Source organism: Aedes albopictus, chromosome 2, assembly GCF_035046485.1.
Source record: "Aedes albopictus strain Foshan chromosome 2, AalbF5, whole genome shotgun sequence".
Taxonomy (NCBI): domain Eukaryota; kingdom Metazoa; phylum Arthropoda; class Insecta; order Diptera; family Culicidae; genus Aedes; species Aedes albopictus.
The window spans coordinates 287,487,944-287,514,146 of NC_085137.1; the positions used below are offsets into that span (position 1 = coordinate 287,487,944).

Below are 26,203 nucleotides of genomic sequence, written 5' to 3' on the forward strand. Positions count from 1 at the left end.
TTACACAAGGATATTGTAGCTTTCATTTGGTGGCTGAGATATTTATTATGGTACCCTTGGTCAAAAATCTCTCAAAAAGTTAACTTGTATTACTCCCAAGTACTCTTTGAAAGATATCTCGGTAACCAAATGTCCAATCCTAATGAAATTGAATAGGGGGTTCTGCTAGAATGTTGTAGCTTTCATTTGGTGCCAGGATAACCGAAATCGGTTGACAGACGACTAAGATATCATATATATAAAAGCCCAAAGTTGTCTGTCCTTCTGTCACGCTTTGAAAAGTTTCATTGAAATGTTTCACCATAGTTGCATCACTTCAGAAATAATAAGAAGAACTTTTTGTAATGATCTGGAACATCAATAGTCAATTCCAAGGACCTTCTGGAGGTTACTGAAAGCTCCAGAAGAATAGAAGAAGGTTCTGGAATGTTCCGGAGTATTGAATTTCTTATATATTCGAGACCTTCTAGAAGTTTCTGGACGCTCCAGAAAGAAGACGCATCTTCTTCTTCTTTTTGACATAACGTCCGAATTGGAACAAAGCATGCTTCTCAGCTTGCTAATTTTGTGGAAATTACTGAAAGTTTCAGAAAAAAAGAAAAACGTTCTGGAATGTTCTGAAATATTAAACTACTTTAATTTCCGAAAACTTTCGGGAAGTTTCTGGAAATTCTCTCATCCTCTAGCATAATGCTAAATACCCGCGAGTTTACTGCTCGGCTGTATGCGCTCCGAACATTCATTCACGGTGGCTGAAATGAAATGATAAATTCGGAGTTCCTGAGAAGCTTCTAGCAAGGTTGCAACCATTCATTTGCAAAGATTTACATTCATTTGCTATTATCTCAGTTCAGAAGCATGCTATCGAAAAACAATGTATGGATGAATTTAACCTTGTAGTTTTATCTGAAAGTTTGCCAAATGACATTGGGGTCGCAAACGCATTCCAAAGTCGTGAGCGAGCTGTGAAGGCAACTTTCCACAGCGTGAATGAAATTTTTCATTCATCGCGTGGAGAGTTACCTTCACAGCTCGCTCACGACTTTGGTATACGTTTGCGACCCCAATGTTATTCGGCAAACTTTCAGATAAAACTACAAGGTTAAATTCATCCATACATTGTTTTTCGATAGCATGCTTCTGAACTGAGATAATAGCAAATGAATGTAAATCTTTACAAATGAATGGTCGCAACCTTGGCTTCTAGAAGTTTCTTATTATTTCAGGGACTAGAACCCTGTACAGTATAAAGTGTGTACCTGGAAATATACTCTCATGCGTTTTTCATATTTGAATACATGATAGTATATCTTCTGGCACCTCTGATGAGTCCATTGCTGAAATGTTTCGCATACATGTTTACAATGGCTTCTGAGGAAACTTCTGGAAATTGTTATTCTAGAATGCTCAATAATCTCCTTAAGGGATGAACATTTTCAAAATCTAAATTAAAGAGATCAGAAACGGCATATGAATCCAAGTGTTGTTTATCTGTCCTCCCGTCACGCCTAACAAAGTTTAACTGGAATATTTCACGTACAGAGGTATGGTCTATGACCTGAGTGTTCGAGAAGAACAATATTCTAGAACATTGCGTATGCCCCGGAGGGATGAATATACTATTTATACAAATGTTCAAGAGTTTTCCAAACCTAATGAAAGTTCTCGGCTTGGAATACAAAAAAAAAACTTTATCAAGAAGAAAAATAAGTTTCTGAAACATCCCAGAATATTCTTTGAAGGAATCAATATGCTTTTCTTCATTTTTGGAAGAAATTTTCCGGAACTAAAACAAGGAAAAGAATATATTCTAGGACATATTTCTAAGAAAGGAAGAGATGTATTTCAAAACTTTCCAGAGTAAATTAAATGTTCGTAAGCTTTTTGTTTAAATTTAAAAGAATTTTCGGAAACTTTTCTGGACGAAGAAGTTGGAAAAGAGGAACGAGAAGAAGATAAAGATAAGCATGTTTTTTTATATTCTAGAGCATTCTCTGATGCATGAAAAGACTAAAAATATTCGCGAATTTTCGATAAATAATGCATATTTAGAAGCTTTCTGTCTCGAATTCGAAAAAATAAGGAACATTCCTGTGAGAATAGAAGATCAAATCGAAGATTCGTGAACATTCTCGAACACTCTTCGTAGAAATCAAACCAATAACATACATGTTCGAGTATTTTTCACAAACAATACCATATTTATTTAAACATTTTCTGTTTAGAATTCGGAGAAGTTTTTGGAGCCTTACATGGGAAAGAGAGTAAAGTAGTAGGGTATTCTAGAACACTTCCAAGGATATCAAACATTTTTATGCCATCTTCATAATTCTCGGTATTGTGAAAACGTGGCTAGCCACGTCGGGTCAGCTAGTTTATTATGATACACTTGGTCAAAAATCTCAAAAGGTTTAGTTGTATAAATCCAAGTACTCTTCGAAAGATATCTCCAACTTTTCGTCAAACGGAAAATTCTCCATTGGGCCACTGGGTGTTATGTGTGTTGTCCGTTGTCTCGTGTATGTAATGTTCAGTCTGTGCAGCCTCTGGCTGAAGACGGTGTAGTGTCTTTTTTTTTTAAAATCGATTGACAAACGGCCGAAATATTTATTATGATACACTTGGTCAAAAATCTTAAAAAGTTTAGATGTAAAATCATAATATACTGGATATTTTAGAGCGAACACTAACACTCTATTCCTTAGCCGTTAATAAGTATTTCTATCTATTTCTATGTTACCAAGTCATCATTAGGGACAATGGAAATTCGCGATTTCGCGGAAGCCGCGAAATCCGCGAAATTGGGCAATGGACTCGAAGTTAAGGAAATCCCGCGAAATGATGCGCAATATGAGGAAATTTAGAAAATAACCTCAAAATTCCGCCAATTTTAAATTTATACATTATTTTATGACTTTTAACAGTGTAATGTAATTAACGATTTCAAATCTGGCAAAATTAAAGTTTAATTAAAATGCATCCACTTGTTCTTTGATTTTTCATCAAATTTGTTACTTTTTCTGTATATTTATGATTACACCTCACAAAATCAAAGTAAATTATTAATTTCGCATGCGAAATTGGTGATTTCTTCAACGATACGGTCAAAAATATGGTGCCGCGAAGTTTTCAATGTTGGCCCGCGAAATTTGAGAAATTTTGCCGCGAATTTCCATTGTCCCTAGTCATCATTATCGGCATAATTAAAGAATAAGAGGTTTGGTCTCCTCCTCCTCCAACAAACGTTGAGTTCAAGCAGTTATGCAACAATAGCATTTGTTCCTGCTTTGAATTCCAAGCATGTACATAGCTGACAATGAAAATTCGGCGGATGATGAACCTGATTTCCTCCTACGCGTTGCCCTTCTTCGCCATTTTAGTCAATGACCGAGCAATAAATTTGTTGTAGACAAACGAAGTTTCTTGTTATTGTAATGGTTAGTAAAGGACATTATACCTACCTATCAGCACTAAACGGGCTGACGACGACGGTGTGTAAACAACAGTCGCATAAACAATCGACCGCCGATGATGGCTTTATGATAATTGATTTTGGCAGTTGCCTTCCTCCGCGCACACGAGACGCGGATTGACCGACGAATCATTGAACACACGGCGGGCGCAGCGACCACTCGGTTCGCAATGAAGGTGAATGTAGTTTTCGGTAATGGGACTGGTGAAATCGCTTTTAATTCAAGGTTCCAATGTTTCCAGCTAAGAGTGTCCAATTTTGGTCGATGTTTGTTTCTGAATTAAAATCTGGAAACGTCCATGGACTGTAATGCAGTTTTTGACCGTTGAAGTCTCGTTAACCCTTTTGGAAGCGATGGAATGAACATGGTCAAACATTAGTTTCGATCAGAATCATTATTTAATGGTTCATCGTATATAAATAGAAATTGAAAAGCACGGTCCTGGGTTCGAATCTTGTCTGTCACTGTGAATAGTTTTTTTTCTATTTTTAATAACTTAAAATTGTTTTAACCATTCTAAAATGGTTTTCATTAACATTTAATGTTAATGAATGTGTACAATATTGGCGTATTTGACTAAAATCTACGAAACTACGTACACTTTCGCGCATCAGTTCCATAATCATTTATAAATTTTATTTAGCATTTTTGTATCATTATATGCAATGGCATTAATTGGGTTAACTAGTCGTTGATCATAGGTACAGACGTCTGTGGTGTTAACTCTTTGGTCAACCTTGAACGATTTTCTGGGGTTTTCTTTCTCCATCTCCCACATGCAGTCTGTCTGCCTGCGTCCGCCAATCTTGAAAGTGCGTCGAGTTCAGATCAGATTCCGATGCCAACCAGTAGTGGCTGCTGGTGGCTACAACTTTTATTACGTAACCGCCTTTGGAGTGGAGCGGAGAGTTGGACAATACATTATTGGTTAGGACTTAACTCACATAGTCGGATATTCTTTATCAATTTCTTTGCACTTGACTAAATATCAATATTCAACATGTTATTGATCACCCATTCAATCTAATTTACCTAAACTTTTTTAACTATTTAACTAAATTGGATACTTTGAATCTTTTGCTTCGTACTGTGTTCCACATTTTTGCCTTTCTCGTACACTAACTGTACTGGAAAGGCTATATGTTCACTCCAAAAACGACTTTTTGATAGAAGGCACGGAGGGTCAAGTCACATATACCAATCAACTCAGCTCGATGAATTGAGGTGATGTCTGTGTGTGTGTATGTGTGTATGTGTGTGTATGTGTGTGTGTATGTGTGTGTACAAATAAACTCACATCACTTTTTGGCAGTAAACCTCAACCGATTTTAATGACCGACGGTTCATTCGACGCGGAATCTGGTCCCATTGTTTCCTATTGAAAATGGTTCGGATCAGTCCAGCCGTTCCGGAGTTATGGCCATTTACGTGTTCCGGACCAGTACCCTTGGAAGGTGCCATACATAAAAATGTAACAAACACATACATGCGACACATCAAACTGCGGCATTTTGGATAACCTGATGAACAGTCAGCAAGAAAACAGTCTCAGACCATATCTGAACCGGTAGTGTTCCGGAACCGGCTCCGGGAGTCCCGCTGGAAGTGGTCATATATAAAAGTGATCCAAACCCATGCATGCGGCACATCAAACTACGGCATTTTCGATAACCTATTGAGCAGTTAGCAAGAAAACAGTCTCAGACCTTATATGAACCGGTAGTGTTTCAGAACCGGTTCCGGGTGTTCCGCCGGAGGTGGCCGTATATAAAAGTTTACAAAACTCTTGCATGCGGCAAATCAAATCACGGCTTTTTTGACAACTTGATGACCAACACGGGTTCACTGCTGGTCGCTCCACTTCCACGAATCTGCTCTGCCTCACTTCTTACATCACTCAGAGTATGATCGAACGTGCTCAGACCGACGTTATCTACACTGACTTGTCAGCAGCCTTCGATAAGCTGAACCACGCCATTGCGATCGCAAAACTCGATAGGTACGGTATTGGCGGGAGTCTCCTAGCTTGGTTCCGCTCATATCTAACCGACCGTCAGCTGATTGTGACCATAGGTGACTGCAAATCGAACTGCTTTAACGCTACCTCCGGCATACCACAAGGAAGTCATCTTGGTCCATTAATCTTCCTGCTCTATTTCAACGACGTCAATTTCGTGATTGAAGGCCCTCGGTTATCGTATGCCGATGACATGAAGATCTTTCTTCGGATTCACTCAACTGATGATTGCGTCTTCTTGCAACAGCAGGTCACGCGTTTTTCTAACTGGTGCTCATTGAACCGAATGATTGTTAATCCAACGAAGTGCTCTATTATTACGTTCTCACGAAAGAAGCAGCCGATTATCTTCGTATACAGCATGCTAGGCACAGCTCTCGAACGTGTGCACCATGTCAAGGACTTGGGAGTCATTTTGGATTCGCCGTTGACATTTAGGCAACATATCTCGTACATTGTAGAAAAATCGTCCAAGACCCTAGGGTTCATCTTCAGAATAGCCAAAAACTTTTCTGATGTCTATTGCCTGAAATCTTTGTACTGCTCCCTCGTACGCTCTACGTTAGAGTACTGCTCTACAGTTTGGAGTCCCGGGTACAACAATGGCGTCGAGAGGATTGAATCTGTCCAGCGACGCTTTCTCCGGTTTGCATTACGACGGCTGCCTTGGAGAGACCCGTTCCGATTACCCAGTTACGAGAGCAGATGCCAACTGATCGATCTAGATCTACTGCGTACAAGGAGGGATGCCGCCAGAGCATTGACGATCGCTGATACGTTACAGGGACGAATAGATTGCGGAGCGTTGCTGGAACAAATCGACGTAAATGTCCAGCCGCGATCACTCCGCAATAGCATCATGCTGAGAATACCACTTCGACGAACTAACTATGGACAACATGGAGCTTTTGGGGGCTTGATGCGCGTTTTCAATAGGGTGGCGTCATTCTTCGACTTCCACTTGACACGCAACGCTCTACGTCGTAGTTTTATGTCTTTTTTTAGCAACAGAAATAACTGACGAATTCATTGTTATGTACCTTAGTTTAAGTTTCAATACCTTGACTGCGCTATTATGTTCCAATTTGTTTGTGTTTGACCTTTGAATTCTAATATTATTGTTATCATAATTATTGTCATTATTTTTTTTTAACCATCATTGGGGCTCTAGTAAGCCTGTTGATGTAGATCAAAAAAAAAAAAAAAAAAAGAGGAACGAAATCGTGACCAAAGCGATCTCTTCAAATCACACCATTTCAGATTCCTGCGGTGTAAATGTATAGTAGGATGGATCAACGTTTTATATAAAAATATAATTTAATCGCGTCAACCTTATACAGTTTTTCAATCTCCAATCTCCTTATGCTTCTAAAATTACTGCTCACAATTTGGGTGCGGCTGGTTGAGCCCTCACTCTTCTCATTGCGATTGAAATTTGAATGGAAAATCTACATTTTCTGCATTTTCCTCGTAGGAAGGTCAAATTTTACATGAATCGTGTTACCAATGATAATAAAATATAGCCTAAAGTGTGCTGAAATAAACATTGGCGAAGATCACAAAGTGATCTGTGATTGTGAATAAAGTTAACCTTCTTCAAGCATTAGCTGACGCTCACCCCGCTGCCGTAGTGGATGAAATGGGGTCACAATGACCCCAATACACGACTAGGGTTAAGGTGGTCAAGCAGTCAACTGCCAGGTCTGATCTTTTTCTGCTCTGTTTTGTTGTTGAACATAACATCGGAATATGTATCATCAATAAGTTTCGAAAATCGATGATGGCTTTGTTAAAATTGTTGCTAATGTAAAGTGTTTTCAGGATTCAGGAACATTTTGGCTAACGTCGAAGAAAAGTTTATGAGTACATATTCGACGAGAAAGGCACTATCACCACTAGATGGATTAATCTGGGTTTTTTTTTTCTTAAAATTTGAGTTTCTCTTTTGATGCAAAGGAATAAAAACGTTGCATTGGAACCACCCATGCCAGTTATGCCCCAATGAAACATCACAGTCGACTTCACGTGTGCAGCATCGACCAATGACCTGTTTCGGAGTATTTGGCAGGGGCGCGCGAACGATGCCGACAGTCGGATATCCATCCACGATCGACTCGACAGACTGCGCCTTCTGTAATTCTGCTGCGTGGCCGTTTACCTTCTCGAGGTTTTGTTTTGGTACGAATTTTCTTCATCTCTTTTGGTTGGATTGCGCGTCGTATGATCCTCTGCTCTATGTAGAAAGAGATTTCCGAGCTCAAGGCGTACGAAGAGAAAATCAATGGACCGGTGGTGTTTCCTTGAAAGGTTACTCTAGCGTGGATGGCAGAAATGCGAAATATTTGGCAACAATTAAGTACAACCAGGCCTTGCGAAGTTGGATTGCGCGACACAGTAGTGGAGCATGTTCGCTATAATTGTATAATTGCGGCAGTTGGACTTTTCTATCCTAATTATGTATGCCAAATTTAGAAAAATAATAAACATTTCATGTCATGCGAACTTCATTCAGAATTTGTAAATTTTTTATCATTATCATGTAAACATATGCCATTTTCCTTATTCTTCACTCCACGTCTTTTTGTACCAAAAAGTTTGAACAGAATCGGCTAAACAGTGTTCTAAGGATTGAAAGGAGGAAAAATGAAACCAGGGTTGAAAGATCTTATTTTTGAAAATAGAAAGGTCAGTTTTATCAAGAAAGTTGTGAAAAATAAGAAAGTCGAATGGAAAAACCTAATAAGGTACCCCGGGGCAAGTGAGAATCCGGGGCAAGTGAGACCTACAGCTATAATTTTTTTTATTTTTCATTTTTAAGGCAAACATTCTTCATGGAAAACATAGGTATCACACCAATGAATACTTTGAATTCAAAAATTGTTATTGTTCTCACCATAAAGGGATCATATATGTTATTGTTGTTCATATATAATTTTCAATTCACTAAGTGAGATTAACGTACTCTACTGCATTCGTCGTTTTCAAATAGAATAACAAATAAAGTAAAGCTTTTTCGGTTTCAGGATAATGTTTGGAGTACTTGCGAATTATTTTAAGCAAAAAAGCTGTAATTTGTTTTCATTTTTTACCTTTAGATAACGGGTCTTACTTGCTCCAGTGCATTTCAGCATCTGGGGAAAGTGAGACCTATGAGAGTAAACAAACACATTTTCACAGTTTGATCTCGCTTTCGTCAGCCTAAGTCGAAATTTACACAGAAGTGAAGTAAAAATCGGCGCCTGAAATAATGAATCGTTGAATTATACTTAATTCCTTTTATTCTGATGATTAAACTATTGTTTAAAATGGTTAAACCTTGGGTTGAACATATTTTTTTTTCGAAACCATCAATTTTTCATATTTTCGTCTAAGCAAATTCTATTATTTTTTTCGTTTTTCGCTGGATAATGAGTTTTTCTGAGTGTTAAGGAACCGGCCATAAAGTATGAAAAAAAATGGAAAACGCCTTATTCAATGTTCACGATTTGAAAATATTTATTTTATGATCGTAAAATTATGCAAGGGAAAACATAACATCTGTAAATCTTGAAAAATCTTTTGACGAGATTCATCAATTACGTAACATGAAAAGCAATTTTGGAAATCTTTCGGAGTTTAACTTTATGGCGCTTTCTAAATAAAAAATGCAATTTGTTTTGCACGAGCTGCTTAAAGTTAAATCATTTTTTTTCTCAGTGATTCGTGAATATATGTGTTACGTAATTTATGCACGATACCTTAAAACTCTTCCAACATAAATCGCCTAACATAGTTATTCGTATAAGATATTTACAATAAATGCTACTTTACATATAAGCAGCAACTATATTACGCCATTTGTATAAACATTCCGAATAGGTCCCACTTGCCCCGTGATACGGAGTCAATGGAGATCTGCTCCACTTTTTATTATATGCATAATATACAGAATGTAAAAATTTTGGAACAGTTTTAACGCCCGGTAATAAGGAGAAATATACCAACAATGTCTTTTAGAACCATTGGAATTATAAAATTATTTATGTTTGATTTTTTTTGGCTTGACAAAACTAAACTAGCATTTTTTTAGGTCCCACTTGCCCCGGGGTACCTTATATGTTATTGAAGGACGTAAAACGGAAAATATAATATAAATTTAGCTATCATTATTTTCCCAAATAATAAATGGAATAGAGCAATTATGACGGAAATTCACACAGAAGGATACCATGACTACCAAAAAGGTTTAAAATTATCCTATAATTCAACAGTATGTATGAATACTGTTCTTTGCTTAATCAATGGTGATCATGAGATGGATTAGCAGTAACACGATTTGAAAAAAAAATCTATAATTTATTTGTCTGCAAGTGCAAGTTAAACAATGACATATAAAGGGTGAAATACCATTAATTTGGTATGAACTTTGTTTGAAATGTTATGTTTTTATGAGTTTGCAAATTATGTGGTTAATGTTTATTTAGTCAGTGGATCAGAATCACGGTCAGTGCCAGTGTAAGTTTTTACACATGGCGAGACCTCTCATTCAACTACCGACAGGAATTAGGATATATGTTTTTCTTATGACGAAATTTAAATAATTAACTCCTAGATTCAAGTGCTGAAAATGTTATTTCGACAAACCTAGATTCAACCACCTACAGCTCATTTCAGAAGTTAACCTAAAAATACGGTACACTGGAACATCTGTGTGTGCACCTGACTGGAGGGTGCATCTTTCAAAATGTGCATAAATTATAAAACGCCATAAAAAGAGAGAATTTACCTAACTAACATTTTCAGCGCTATAAGCTTCAGTCATTTGCTTTCTGTTGTGTAACCATCGAGTAAAAGCAGTCAACACTGAATAAAAGGAAAGCTAGTCAAATATAAATCATAAGCTAATACACGACTGCAAAACAAGCACCATACAGCTACCAAACTCGGTTTTCAGAAATCCATTGCTTGTCACTGGGGCTGCCTTTACTCCACTCTATTCCAACTCCGGGAGATTTCCCGGAAGATGTGAAAACTTGAACACATCGAATAGGAGTCCCCACTAACAAAACAGCTGCTACTATACAGTACAATTCGTTATACTGACAAATCCCCAAACCAGCAGCGCTTTAAAGGCCGTTATGCGATTTCATTATGGCTAGAAGCTGTAATAAAGAAACTATTGGTTTACCAACACGGCTTGTCGGATATAAACATTATTGTCAAAACAAACTTTAAGCGGGATATACAGCTACTAGGGTAAGTGCTCCAATTAAGGGCTATAGTACCAATTATTCGCCATAGTTGATTTTCACCCTTTAACGATGTAAATCAACAAGAAACAAATATGAACAACAGATCACGTTCACAAAAGATGGTTGCACTCATTTAAACACCACATTTTGCTCAAATTATGGTAGGAATAAATAATTTTCCTCAAAATTTCGGCTTCCTTGCACCATTTTTCGCCATAGTGTACCAGTTATGGCTAATCCCATAAGGAATGCATGCAAATAGTGCGAAAAGGATCCGAAGTTAACAAATGTAGCCATAACTGGTACAGGGTTCCTATCGTTGGCACACGCGTTATTCAGTTATTGGTTACATAGGAGCCGAGAAAAGAGCTATGACTAGGTGGCATAGAAGCTGATCACACAACATGTACAAGTGGATTAAGTTCGCCAGATTCATTGGTATAGGGCTTGCATAGAAGCTTCCGTCCATATGTACAACACAGTAACTCAGCATCAAGCCGAATTGAGGACGCTTTGTTGACGTTTACATTCTCAATAAATGTTAGTTGGGTAGCGCATACATTAAGTTAGGGTTTTAGTGAGGAAACTTAAACATGGCTCTCTCCTATGTATTTGTGATAGGGACAAGCTCGTTTCCTTTTCGTTGGCACTTCAATTGGATTACGGGGTAATGAGAGACCTCCAAGGGGGTCTGACGGGGTTTCAGGGGCGTTTCTTGTGGTCTCAGGGGGTTTCAACGGACCTCAAAGGCACTTCAAGCGGTTTCAAGGGATTCCGGAAGGCCTCAGAAACACATCAAAGGGTCCAGAGACGTTTCAGGGAGTCTCATGGGTGTTTAGGGTGGTTTCAGGGGGAGCACCAGTACATGACATTCACTAGACGCGACACGCGAGACAAGACATAACACTTATCGTTCTTACAATCGTCAAATGGTTAAAATTACCTTTGTTGTCGACCGGTTTCGGGTGCGATGTTACCCATCCTCGGGACAATGTCGGACCCTTTGACGATTGTAAGAACGATAAGTGTTATGTCTTGTCTCGCGTGCCGCGTCTTGTGAATGTCGTGTATCTATTTCTTACGTTAGCAAAACAAACCAATAAGTGTTGGAGCACCAGTACATTTATTTATTTTATTTATTTATTTATTGGATTATTTCAACGAACCTTTTTGGTTTAATTGAAAACTTATTACCTAATTTGACAAAAAAAAAAATAACAGAAATACAATGCGATACCTAATACAGAAACGCAGAAACACAACAAATTTTGGCCAACATATACATAGAGCAAAACATTACAGTATTATATTGAAGTCTTCTTCTATAATCTCATTAAATTACTATGTCAGAGGTCTCCACACGAAACGTCGGTTTTCGAATTCTCGGAACTTTATTCCTATCGGCCAGGTAGTAGGTTTCATGGCAATGCATTTCAAATTGGAATCCAATGTTATTTTGAATGACACAAAATCTAGTTCATCATTTGCTATTCCCCTCGGTATAAGTTTCCTAACCTTAACTTTTCTTGTATTATCAATTTGAAGACTACTCATTACAAGCCTATGAATATCATCTTCCGTGGTACGGCACTCTATATTCGTTAGAAAAAGTGAGAATGTATTACTAGTTCCGGAGGTATCGGGAATTGAAACAACACCATCAAGGGAATTACTTCCATCTAACCTAGCATCTAACTCATCAGAGACACAAGACTTTGTTCCTTCTAAAAGGTGATCATCACGTGATGCATTCGGCGTTGAGTGAACCGGCTGGTGGGTTGTATCGTGTTGTTGTTGCGGTACAGTACTATGCGGTGCAATTGTCGCGAGCCTTCCAAAAATATCCATCACAGCTGCTTTTAGTTCGGCAATATCTTTTTCCACTGTAGATTGAGCACAGGAGACATCGTTATCTACAGGCTCTTCGTTGGAGGTATCTCGCATTGAACAATAGTTCATCAAACAGCTATCGCACATCCAGAGGATGTTTTTCGAAAATAGAGCAGCAACAGTTGAATCGGTCAGTCCCACACAAGCAGCGTGATAACGTTGAGCACACTTTCCTTCGCATATTGTGTATCGCTCCTTCTTGCGATCGATGGTGTGAGAGCATTCGTAGCAGTGAATTTCGCTCATCGCTGGAAGACACGAGCTCTTCACAAATGGCCGTAAAATCTGTACTATAACGTTCTTCTATTTAGGCGATATAGGGCGATATTGGCACTTGCTGGCGTTTCAATTGTGCAATTTCAACAACGTGAGTCGTAAAAAAGTTCTATTCTTCGAGTACTAAATCAACAACAATATAACGAATCCACTAACAGCAGTAATTTCGGAAACAAACTGCGGAGCTAAGTTAGAGACGGTCGATACGATATAACAACACACACAGTGGCGTTTCAGAGAGTCCCAGGAGCTTTCAGGCGGACACATCGAGTTCTCAACTCTCGGGCATTTAAGAGAGTCTCAGGTACCTCGCAGATTGTTTTAGGTGGTTCCGAGGAATACCACTAGATGTTAAAAGCGTTTCAAGAGGTCCCAAAGGAGCGTCCATAAATGACGTAGCATTTGAGGGGGGAAGGCTGCTGTAATTATGCGAAGTGACGTAAGCGCCATTCCAAGTTTCGCAGTCTTTTAGTAAATATCTGGGGAAATAATAACACTGTGGTATATCTGCAATATTAGGATGCAAGATGTAGTAATAATCTAGCAACTATGGAAGGCAACATTTGGCCGAATGCCGTTTGGCCGAAAAATTAATGATGAACTTAACTGACCATGCCACTATTTCCCATTTCAGTATTACTCGAAAGAACAGCCTATGATTCAAACTAATCCCTGCATATTAAAACTAGAAAGAATAGCCTATGATTACGAGAAAATAAATATTTCTGATGATCATATTGGCAGTTAAAATGTCAAAAACTTCCTCTGAATTCATTTGATCATGATTCGGCCAAACGGCATTCTAGAGAGTCAAAATTGAGCAATTTGCATGGAGATTTCACTTTTTTGCGCTCCGTCCCGAAAGGGATATAAGGGTAACCTAACCCTCGAGTGAACGCGCTGTTGTATAACAACGCGTTGAAAAAAAATCTCATTTTATGTACTCAGCATTAGCGTGGTGCTGGCGGTAGTGGTCATCCGCGCGACTGACGGAAGGTTAAACTTTCTTGAGCATAAGTCAGTCGTAGATATGTGTTTAACTTGTGGGTTTGAAAGGGATTCATGCTTGCAGAACATCATGAAACTATGTTCTATCAATTCGTGAGTTCAGTGTATGTTTGAGAATCTCCAAGAGCGCCCATGAGCATAGATCATTGGCTCAACAAGCGTAATCAGTGTGCAGCGTCTGGAAGCGCTTCTGAAATAGCTTGAAATACCCATGAAACACTTTGATAAGCCATCGAAAGCCCCCCTGAAATCCTCCTCCCATCTGAAAGTCTCTGGATCTTCTTAAAAGAATTCTGAAACCTGCTGGAACTCCCAGAAACCGACCTGAAACTCTCCAGGAAACCTTTGCAGCTTTCTAAAACCTTTCTGAACCCCCGTAGAACCCCGTGAAATGCCTGTGAAAGCTCTGTGTAATCAGCCTGAAGCTCTCCTGAGAGCCTATCCTATATGAAACCCCTTCTATTTAGGCAGTTGCAACTCATTAAGGTTTCAGTGTAAATTTCGGCATCCTTAAGGCAACAGATTTTAAGTAGAAAATGGGAAACAACTGTTTTCGAAATATGTCATCATAGAATGCTACAGAATAGTTTATAACCTTCATGGAGTGGACCTGGTGTGATGCTTGCTTGCCTTTCCCGCCGGGACCTGGAGTCGAATTCCACTTCCAGCACACTCGCGAAATGTGAGTCCTTCTTGGAAATGGGATGGGGTTTTTAATGGGGGTCTGGCCAAAGTCTACGCGGCACGCGACACAAATAGGGACAGTTACAGGTAGACAAAACAATTGACAAAAACGAGAGTAATTATGTAAGTAACTAAGCAAATTTATGTTGAGACAAAATTGTTCAAAAACCCAAATACCAATTACAGTTTCCCCCTGAGGAAGACACTATTCCCGTGTCGAAACGTCGGGTGAATAAAACAACTCGTTTTTTTAAATCCCACGACTGCGTGGCCGCTAATCAAGAGAGATGTACACATTTTTATTTCAATTTTTACGTGCTTACAGGAAAAGGGAGGGAGTTATGAGATGGCCAAAATTTGGTCTACGTGATTTATGAATGGTGCCATGGAAACGTCCATAAATTACGTCACGTTTTGAACGGGGAGGGGGCTTCAGCAAAGTGTGACAACCCATACAAAAAATTCAGAGAGCCCATACAAAAAGTGTGACATTCCCCAATGGAAATTTGTGGCCCCAAAATTCGTCCATTTGAAAACACAACGAATATTGTCTTTAAATTGTCATATACTTATATTCGAGAAATATTTTGCATTTTATCACAGTATGAATATCATATTATCTGATTGTATATTCTATACACCGGGGTCTCCTGTTAGCCTAGTGGTTAAGGCTATGGGTTGCCAATCTGGAGACGGCGGGTTCGATTCCCGTTCCAGTCGGGAAAATTTTCTCGACTCCCTGGGCATAGTGTATCATTGTACTTGCCTCATAATATACAAATTCATGCAATGGCAGGCAAAGGAAGCCCTTCAATTAATAACTGTGGAAGTGCTCAAGGAACACTAAGTTGAAGCGAGGCTGGCCAAGTCCCAGTGCGGACGTAGAGCCATAAAGAAGAAGAAGAAGATATTCTATAGACTCTAGGAAGCTGGCAAATTTTCAACTCTCAACCTCAATTTACTTCACTAGGATTTCAACCATGCCGTTATTCTATAATATCTTAATATCAAAACTTTTTTTTGAAGAATCGGTGCACTAAACGGAGATTCATCTATAAACAGATGCGTAAATGCATGAACTGTGTCACTTAACAAGCACAAGGTGCAAATGAACTTCAATCTATTATTTTAGCTGTTAGTTTTGCTATTCAAAGTTTTGTTTGCAGCAAACACACCATCTCCACCCGATGAATGTGCTGAGTATCTGTTATAACTCTGGGAAGGGGATGGATGATTCCAAATCTGTTCGCGTTCAATCCAGTCGTTGGTTGGGACATATTAAAGCGAAATTCTGTGAAGCATTCTCAGCTCCAGTTTTGACGTTTCATAAAAACGAAAAAAATGAAGATCTGGTAGGTATGATTGAAGCCACAAATCATCATGTAGGGTTTGCGAACCACTTGGGCAGCGGCCGGTATTTTGGGCACTCTTCGCTATAACTCAGTCAGTTCCAAACCAATTGACTTGGAATTATGCACACGGCTAGACACTATACGTATCTCATCGCGTTACAAAAATTGTGTCAATTATTTCAGAATTGGTTGAGTTATAGCAGAGAAGTGCCCAAAATAGGACCCCTGCCGAGACGGTTTCACTTCCCTAAGTATAGTTACAGGGGATAGACAAAATGATCGGGACAGGCAACATTTTCCCTTTAAAAAAATGTTCAACTAGCTGTAATTTTTTGTAGATTACTCAATACTCACGCACCTCAAGCATATTTGGTTAAATTCTGCTTAGTTAAAGATTTTACTAAAATAAATTGTTGAATTTCTTTATTATTTTCCAACCCACACAACTGTATAAAACATTTTATAAGGTACACCGGGGAAAGTTGTAACGGATGGGGCAAGATGAAACATGAAGTTTTGAAGCAGATTTCAAACAAATTTGGAAATTTATCCTTCGCTATTTTCGCACGATTGTTTGAATCAAAAACTATGTATTAAGAAAATCAAATTGTTTGTCACCATTAGAAAACATCATGTTAACCCACTGTTTCATCTTACCCCACCCGTTTCAACTTGCCCCGGTGTACCTTAATCTTTCAAACTGACAAGTTTAGCGCGTTTTACGCTTTAGTACAACTCACAAATCGTTTCTGGTAAACCCGGGCCCAAATCAGCACTGCATTTTGATGTCAATGTGTATAGCATTCAACCCCCGGTAGCGGTGGCGTGGTTCTGACATTGGCAAATCCATACGCGCTCGCCGCTCTCTGCGCTCTACTGGCTGTCCAGTCAGTCCAACCGACGACGACGACGAAGTCAACCAACAAGATCACTAAGTCAGTCGGTTAATTTCCTTCGCCCGGACGATACACTATTGTGTCGTGGTCGTCGCCAGCGTCAACTGTTGTCGTTGCCTCCGAGGTTATTATCACTGCGTCGCGGCGGCTGTGATATGAATTTTTGCAATTTAGCTAATGAATGCTGAAGTGTGATTTTTTTTTGGTTGAAACTGATAGTTTGCCTAAAAGAAAAGGTTGTTTGCCTTGCTGTTGCAGAAGCTCAGGTTCCGGGCTCAGAAAGAATATACACCCAATTTATCAGTGAAGTATTTTGGAATTAGTGATGGTCTGTGAGATGCTGTGAAGTGTGAACTAACTAGGAACAAACCGTTGAGTTACTGGTAGACAGCCTATTGATACAGTTCACCGCTTCTTATTGGTTTGTGCTCGTGCATGAAGGTCGTCTTTAGTTTCCGAGTGATAGAAGATTTGTCAAAGCTGCCGCGGTGTATGGTGCACATAGAGCAGAGCAGTGCCAGTGGATATTTGTACCTTAGTTGACAACATCAAACTACAGTCATGCCGTCCCTCACCGCAGCTAGACTATTCAAAGGATTCAGACACAAGGAAATTGTATGTATTATTCGAGCTCTATTATTAAGCAACGTTGCCCGAGGTAGTTTCTTTAGATATACGTTTATGGTTGAAATTATGTCAAGTGTATAATTGCAAAACTCAATGGTGTAGGTTAACAGGGAAAAGTTTAGTAATCATATGTCCTAACGTGGTTCTATTTAGCGAAATTTGATTCTATTTTCTTAGATCTCCGTTGATCTATTCAAGACAATATTATAAAGACCATTTGCTAGAGAAAAGCAAATAGTATTTATGTCTTTGGCACACACAGATATTTCACTAGAAATTCAGAATCTGCCTTCAAAAATTCATCATGTAAATTTGGTCGGAAATTAAACAATGTTTACTGTAAGGAAGTTTTAATGCCATAAAATATGGTAACTAGCTACACTGTTCATCTAAAGATAGAACGTTCTTACTATTGAAAATCAAAACTATCAATTTTGGTATTCTGAGGAAATCGTTTACATTATCTATGTAGGCTACTGCTGTTAGTGATTGTCATGAAGCGCTCATTAACTAGCTTGAATCATCAAATACATAAATCATGCATCAATAAACTTGGATATATGGCGGCCCTCAACAATTCTGGAAAGCCTATTAGCATTACCAGGACACAACACGTAAAACACGTAAATACACTGATTTTTTTACGCGGTATTTTTTTTACGTTATTTCAAAAAACGTCGTTAAAACAGTTTTTTTTAAAACACGCGCAAAATAGTCAGGATTACATTTAACGTAACTTGACTTTTTCTTAACCCTTATGTGGCCGGCAGGGTACCCGGGTACCCAGCACCCATTTAAAATACACGGTGTAGAAAAAAGCAAAAAGTTTGCCGGTCACATAACGGTTAATAACGCGGTTTTTTTACGACGTTTTTTGAAATGACGCGGTTTTTTTATGCAGTTTTTTACGCGGTACCATTACCGTCGTAAAAAAAAACTTCAGTGTACGTAATTTGCCATATTTTACACGATATTGGAATGAGGTTTTGTTCATGCGCTGGCTTTCGTAGTTAATTTGTGTACTTTTGAATCAAAACATATCCATTTTTCCCATGGCGGATACAAATTTAATTTTGACTTTTTGTCTTCCCCCCCTCCTCCAAGAAAATTTGGCCGGTTTGGAATTTTGAGGGGGCAGATAAAAAAATATTTATCAAAATATCGGGTCTTCCTAAAAATTCTGATGATAAATCGACTGATTTGGTGGAATTGATTATGTTTGGCTACGCAGTCATTTATTGAACAAACGACGTTTGTTCAATAAATGACTGCGTAGCCAAACATAATCAAATCCTAAAAATTCTTTTACAAATCCGAAGAGTTTTTAATATTTTTCAGATTAAATGCTTTATTTTTTTTAAATTACATCCCTTTTTTTGAGATAAACCTCAACCGATTTTAATAACCCACGATTCATTCGATGGGGAATCTGGTCTAATTGCATCCTATTGAAAATGGTTTGGATCTATCCAGCTACTTACTTGAACGGTTACCAAGGAAATAATTTTAGATTGTATTTCGGACAACCTGTAGTATTCCAGAACCGGTTCCGGGTGTCCCACAGAAAGTCAAATGTTAAAGAGAACCTAACACATACATGCGACACTTCAAGTCGCGGCTTTTCAGGTAACCTGATAAGTGATTAACAAGAAAAAAATCTCAGACCATATTTGAGAAAACCATTAGTGTCCTGGAATCGGTTCCGGGTGTCCCGCCGGAAGTGGTCAAATGTAGACGGGAACCTAATCCAAGCATGCGACACATTAAATAGCGGCTTTTTCGTTAACCTGAAAAAAAGGTCGGCAAGAAAATAGTCTCAGACCACTTCTAAGATTACAAGTAGTGTCCCGGAACCGGTTTCGGGTGCAACCCATGCATATGCCACATCAAATAGTACCATTTTCGATAACCTGATGAACGGTTTGCTAGGAAATAGCCGCAGTTCACATTGAAGACTAAATGTTTCAGAACCTGTTCTGGGTGTCCCGCCGAAATTGGTCAGTTGCAAAGATGAGCCAAACTCATGCGTGCGACTCATCAATTCTCGGAATTTCAGGAAACCCGGAACAGTTAGCAAGAAACTAGTCACAACTCATATTTAGGACAATCGGTACTTTCCCGGAATCGGAAAGAAAGAGTAAGATTTAGTAAGAAAATAGTCTCAGACCATTTTTTAGATAACCGCTATGGTCCCGGAACCGGTTCCGGGTGTTCCAGCGGAAGTGGTCAAAAGTAAAAGTAAAACAAACGAACAAACCCATCCATGCGATATATCAAATCGCGGCTTTTTATGTAACCTGATAAACGTTAAGCAATGAAATAGTCTCAGACCATATTTGGGATAATCGGTAGTGTCATGGAATCGGCTCCGGGTACCCCGCCGAAAGTGGTCAAACGTAACCTGAAGAAAGGTCAGCAAGAGAATAGTCTCAGACTACATCTAAACCTACAGGTACAGCCCGGAACCGGTACCGGGTGTTTCGACGGAAGTGGTCTAATGTAAATGTGAACCAAACCCATGCACGCGGCACAACAGAAAGCGACTTTTTCGCTAACCCAATGAACGGTTAACAAGAACATAGTCTCACACCACATTTAAGACTACCGGTAGTGTTATTGAACCGCTTCCAGAAGTCTCGTCGGAAGTGATCAGATGATAAAGTGACCCAACCCATGCATGCGCTACATCGCATCGCGGCTTTTCCAATATTTTGATGAACAGTTAGCCAGAAAACTTTTTCAAATCGTATTTGAGATTACCGACAGTGCATCGGAACCGATTAAGTGTGTCCCGCCGGATGTGGTCAAATATAAATGTGAACCAAACATATGGATTCGACACAACAAATCCAGTATTTTCAGGACTCAATATCACTTCGGCCTACGTCGATGGAGTATCATAAGTACGGATTTGACGAGAAAGGCACTATCACACTAGGTGGATTATTCATTTTTTTGTAATTACGAAGTATATCCTTTCAGTATAACATTTTCTCGCGACACAAATGTGCATCAAGATGATCCATCTAAGTCTTAGATTCTAAGAGCATCCCTGCTCGTCAGCGTAGTTTTTTGTTCGATGAGGTAGCCAGTGATCCCGTTGTCAAACGTGTGTAGTGAAAGGCAAAAGTCGCAATGCAAATACTTCAGCAGCTGCTTTTTCATCCGATATGCATTCAAATCTGAATAAACTGCTGAATCCGAGCCTGAATCTACGGATAAAAAACGCCAGTTAGTAAAAAATGTGTGTAGGTAAGAGTGACAAAAAGTGTTACTTTTTAGCATTGTTAAGAGTTCTGAAAAGTAGTACTTTTCGGCACACTTGCAACAGTGGTGGGAGTAGGCCATTTCGTCACACTTCAGATAACTGAAAACTTTAATTTTTCGCAACGTTATTCCAGACACATTCTACGGGCCCCGTATCGTCATTACTGATTTTTTAAAGTTGAAGTTTGGCATATTTCACATTTTTGTAACATTTTACATTACTCTTGGCGTCCAAAAATGTATTCAACATTGATTTTGTATCAATAAATATGTTTTGAACGACGGTTAAGATAAAAATATAATAGTGGTTTTAAGGTTTAGACACACTATTCATCAAAGCTGTCGTATTTTAAACATTAACGCACTGATTTTTCAAAAGTCTTCCATGATTAACAGATAATTGTATGTAGATTTTTTAGCATACAAAGAATTTTAATTGTAATACTTTACAACGCTGAGGTATGGCTGGTCAAAGTATAGGTTTTTTAAGCGTTGTAACGTCACGGAAAAGCAACCTTTATGAAATTTATTCAATTTCGGAACAAGTTTCGAATATCAAAATTTGTATGGTCTTTGCACTCCAGAATATCTTTCAAATGAGACTAAAAAAAAGTAAATCGGTTTACTGACGCCTGAGTTTCACCTGGTTGAAGTTTGCGTTGTAACGTCACGAAAAAAGTTTTATGGAAAGACCAAATTTCTATGGCTTGGACGGCTCCTGCAGTGGACAAAGGTAGTTCATAACTACTTCTCTGCTTTCAACAAAGTTGTTAGGTTGGTCAGAAACTTACAGCTGATGAATAGTTGGGTTTAAAGTTCCACCAATAAGCGGCGCTAGAGAACTTATATTTTTTTAATTTCATATATCCCAGGACCCCGAAACCTTAGAGAGATGGTTTCTCCGGCAAAATGTTTTGGTAAGTTAAGAACATGCAGTGGATTTACCATTAGATGCAAGATTTCGCCACTAGAAGACGCTAGTCTCCATTTTGCAAAAGCTGGCAAATGCTTAGAATTTCTCAAAACAGTATTAGCAGAAATTATCTATCAAATAACTCTACCGAAGCAACAATATTTCTAATTATTTAGGTTCCTGAGATTAACGAAACTAAAAATGTGTATGCACTCTAGCGCCTCCTAGTGGAAGGATTTAAAATCATACGGCCCATCAATTGAAAGTTCTTGATTAGCTAAACAACTTTATCGAGGACACCAACTGACTAAATAATAAGGATCTTGAAATATATGGGATGGAAATCATGTCAGTGTTACGTCTGTCTTTGAATCACCAACTCATAACCTCAGGACTCTGATTACTTAGAGAGTTGTTTAACTTTTCAAGGATCTTCAGTATAAAGGTCGTTTGGTTTAAGGTTCTAGTTGCCTAGTGGTGGTTGAAATTTTGAAAAATCATGCACATTATATTTATTCAGAAAAGAAAAGTTTAAACTTTTTAAAAAGTGCCCAAAAATTTTCAAATTATGACTGAGTTTCTCAATTAGTCAAAACTTGTAGGAAACTTTTATAGAAATTCTCATCATTTGCAAACTATTATAAACTTTTAATTAGCGTCGCCCAGTGGTGAAATCTCACGTCCAATGGTGAATCAGCTGTAAGTCTTTGACTTATCAAACAACTTTGCCAAAAACACCTATTCTCTTAAGTAATTAAGAATTTTTTATCACTGTCAGGTCTATTTGTCTATGAGATCACAGAAGTTGATCTTAGGGTCCTAAGTGGTATGCAGCTCCTCTGGTTTGCCTTTGGTTCAATAGATTCTCGCACAGATCTTAAAGCGTTTTTACTTGAATTGATGACATCGCATAGATTATAGAGAAAATGTTTGTCTCGACGGTGTGATGAGTTCTGTGCTGATAAATCTAAATATACGGCGGTGCGAAGTAGTGGATCTCTGCGGTCTAGTCTTTGGGATAAAATTAGAAGAATATGGGTGGTACTAAGCCGAAGATGGGTGCCGGTGTCATTAACCTTCATGAAGGAGTATTCATACTGTTGATAGCAATAACTTGGCCCTCCGAGCCATTTATCACAAAACAGATTTTCAATAAAATAAAGCTCCCCTTGAAGCAGTGAAGATGTTGCAATAATATATTCACAAATTCGGGCAAATTTGGCTGATTATTCTGATTCTTACATGATGTGCATTTTCGTGACGTTACAACGCGAGCAGAACCCTGTTTGAAACTGATCGGGCGTTGTAACGTCACGAAATGTAAAAGTCGATTTTTCAAAAACAAATTCAAAATTTATATGTTTTATTCCATTGAATTGAAGAACAAACCAATCAATTTCAATTGTGAAAAAAAATCAGAATAACATAAAAATCCAAGCAATTTTTTTAAGATGTTAGTAGCGGGGTGAAGAGGGTCGGATTCTAGCGCGTTGTTACGTCACGCTACAAATACGCATTTTAAACACGTTTTTCAAATAAAAACAAAATGTTCAAAAGGTCTAATATATCAGAAATTTTACAAGGAATCCGAAAATGAAAAAATATTTTGAGGTTTATAATCGTTTTCATGAGTTATAGTGGAAAATCTGACTACGAATGCGTCGAAACGTTGTAACGTCACGGTAGAATGTGTCCAAAAACAGTTATTTATGCAACAAGTTGCAAAATGAAGAGTTTTTCAGAACGGATCGTACATTTATCCAACGAGCTCCTGAAACTCCCAAACGGCACCTTAAACTCCTAGGAAGAAAGATGTCATGCAATAACTGTAGGAGTGCTTATAGAACACTGACCTGCAAAGAAGACTTTGCTCCATTTGGGGCATTACGCCATAAAGAAGTTAACTCTTTCATAGTTCTGTAATACAGTATCGGTGCCGTATTTTCAAAATTTTGGCTCAGGTTCACAATGTAATGCGACGAATTACTGCATCATCAAGGATGAACAGAAACATTATTCAAAATGTGAATTCTTCCTGGGTCTTTATCACATAATCTAAATGCGGAAATAAAAGGCCATTCAATCAGTCATAACATCGGATGTTATGTCTACCTCCACAGGCAGGGTGCGTTTATGCTAGCGCTGGACCATGCTATTAGGCCCGCTTGATGACTTCGTTCCGGCGATGTCACAAGCTAAGACGGTGAAACCCGCGTTCAAATTACTACCATTATTCGAAGGTTACGGTCAGCGGAATGCTCTTCGTCGTTTGGCCAGTGGGAAGCATAGCTAAAGCCTTGGCAATGAAACTGCGCCTGATTTACGTGCGATCGACCGTTGTTGTTGGGGTTGCGATTCGAGTTCGATTTTGCTATAAATAAATTGAGGGATTTTATTAGATGACGAATGAACAATACATTATATTTATAATTTATTAGAATGAAAACGATTAGTATTCACCGACTGTTTGAGTTGTGATAGTCTTTTCTGAAAAGGAAGCATATCTTGATATGGCAGTACTGCGTTGTAAACGCGATGAGCATCGAAGCGTGGCTTAAAGTACACCATGTCCAACATATTTTACACACATTATTCTCGGCATTGATTAATCAAGTACTTAACATGAAACCGAATTCTTTTGTGTTTCAATAAAATTTGATAAAAACAAAAAAAAACAAACTAATATAATAATGAATTCCATCCACAGTAAAAAATGTTAAATTTTGTTTAAAATTATATTGAATTAATAGTAAAAGTGACACATTAGTTTATAATAAATAGACCACCATGGCCATGGTGTGAAACAATGTTCTTTTATCGGGTAGCTGAAATGTACTGCATACCTCATAGATGCAGTTTAGATCTGTCTCCGCTTTCCAATTTGAGCACTGATGACTAACCTGGTTTAACCGTTGCGCGCTGAAGCTTGCGTTGATTCAATTTAGTCTGAAAAGCGACAATGAATGCGATTTAACTCTAGATTTGCGCGCGCTTATTATGCAAGTAGTTGCGGCCACATTTTTTTTCCTGCTGAAAGCGCTACTGTTTCTAGACTTAACTTCTGTTGCCGCCGAATGTGTCAACTATTATGATGTGAGATTGCAACTATGTTATGGTTTGTCATAGTTGAACAACAGCACCCATTTAACTCATAGGAACTTATGTTATTTGGCACGTATAAACCTGTATCCGCAATAATCGGGACATAGAAGTACGGCAGTAACTTTGTACTGAATCTATGAAAATTGGCCAAAAATTAACTGAGAACTCTTTGATGTATGTTTATTATTCGTGCAAAATTTCATAAAAATCGATGCATTACTTTTAACTGTGGATGAGAAACAAGCAGACGTGGTTTTTAAGATTTTGTACAATCATCACCCATTTTCATTCGCATACTAGATGGTTCTTTTTTGCTACAATTCAAAGTTCTACGAGGATAATTATGAAATTTCGTGAGCAGTTATGGTACTTATAGAGACACTTTCTTGCAAAATTTCATCAACTTTTATCATTTGATTTGAAAGTTACTGGTGTTGATAGGGGGTAGTGTTAGTGAAAATGTTTCATGTTTTTCATGTGCGATGTTTGCCCATTCATAACTTTTGAATATCTCTGCCAATTTTCATAAAATTTTCACAGAAGGTAGTTGATTACGTGTATATTACGTCTGCAAAATTTGATGATTATTGGTGTAGTACTTTCAATAAAACAATCGATACAATAAGGGGTACTCACTAATTGTTGTCTGAGGGGCTAAAATCACGGTCAGCCCCAATATATGTTTCGACTATAAAATTGTTGATAATGTATCGATTTGCTTGAAATTTTGCCTATGCAGGTAAAGTAGATTGAGAGGTTCGTGTTCAAAATTTCAGCCATTTCCTTTATCAAATTCAAAAGTTATTGCACTGATAAGCTAAACCAGGGGCTGTACAAAATTCAATTGCACGCGTTCCACTGTTTCATTGCTACAACAAAAGATACTTCACCGATTCTCATGAAATTTTGCAGGTGAAATGAACACATCTTAAGATATTATCAGGCAAAATTTGAGCAATTCTTATGTAGCTATTGCAGAGTTACAGCCATATTTCTCTGTCCCGATTATTGCGGATACAGGCTTTATTAACGGTGTATTTTTTTATCTCTTTGCAGGAAGGCCCACATTCGACAATACCGGAGGATGAGTTCTTCGATGCAGTGGAAACGGGCCTAGACAAGATAGAGGAAGACCGACAATTGCGTGTCCGTCTGAAATTTCAATCTCAACAGGTAAGGAATTCTGAGGTTATATCAATCTTCGAAACAAAACCGCTTAGGGTTAGATGAAATCCCAGCCAACACAAAGTCTTATATAATGTTGCATAGGATGCTAAAGTGGAGGCCATATGCGTACATGCTTCCATTTACCCACGTGTAAAGTGTACGTATATCGCCTCCACTTTTGCATCCTATGCAACATCATATACGATCGTGTGTTTGCTGGGATAGTTCAGATTATTTTTTCATAAAGGGCAACTAGTCGTGATATTTACACCAACTCTCATTTTTTTGTGTATTTTAACT

At 38.3% G+C, this 26,203-nt stretch overlaps 1 protein-coding gene across 5 annotated transcripts in view; it reads left to right on the plus strand.

The window, feature by feature from the left end:
- The window catches only part of LOC109408185 (ceramide transfer protein), a 71,036-nt gene that overhangs the window by 34,233 nt on the left and 10,600 nt on the right, over positions 1-26,203 (plus strand). For 4 of the 5 annotated variants that reach the window (XM_029872973.2, XM_029872974.2, XM_029872975.2 and 1 more), the window contains one exon: positions 25,793-25,909. In XM_029872973.2, the coding sequence (XP_029728833.1) occupies positions 25,793-25,909 (117 nt within the window). Of the gene's footprint in view, positions 1-16,816; positions 17,443-25,792; positions 25,910-26,203 lie in introns of those variants that run through there. The other variant, XM_029872978.2, reaches the window with a different exon arrangement.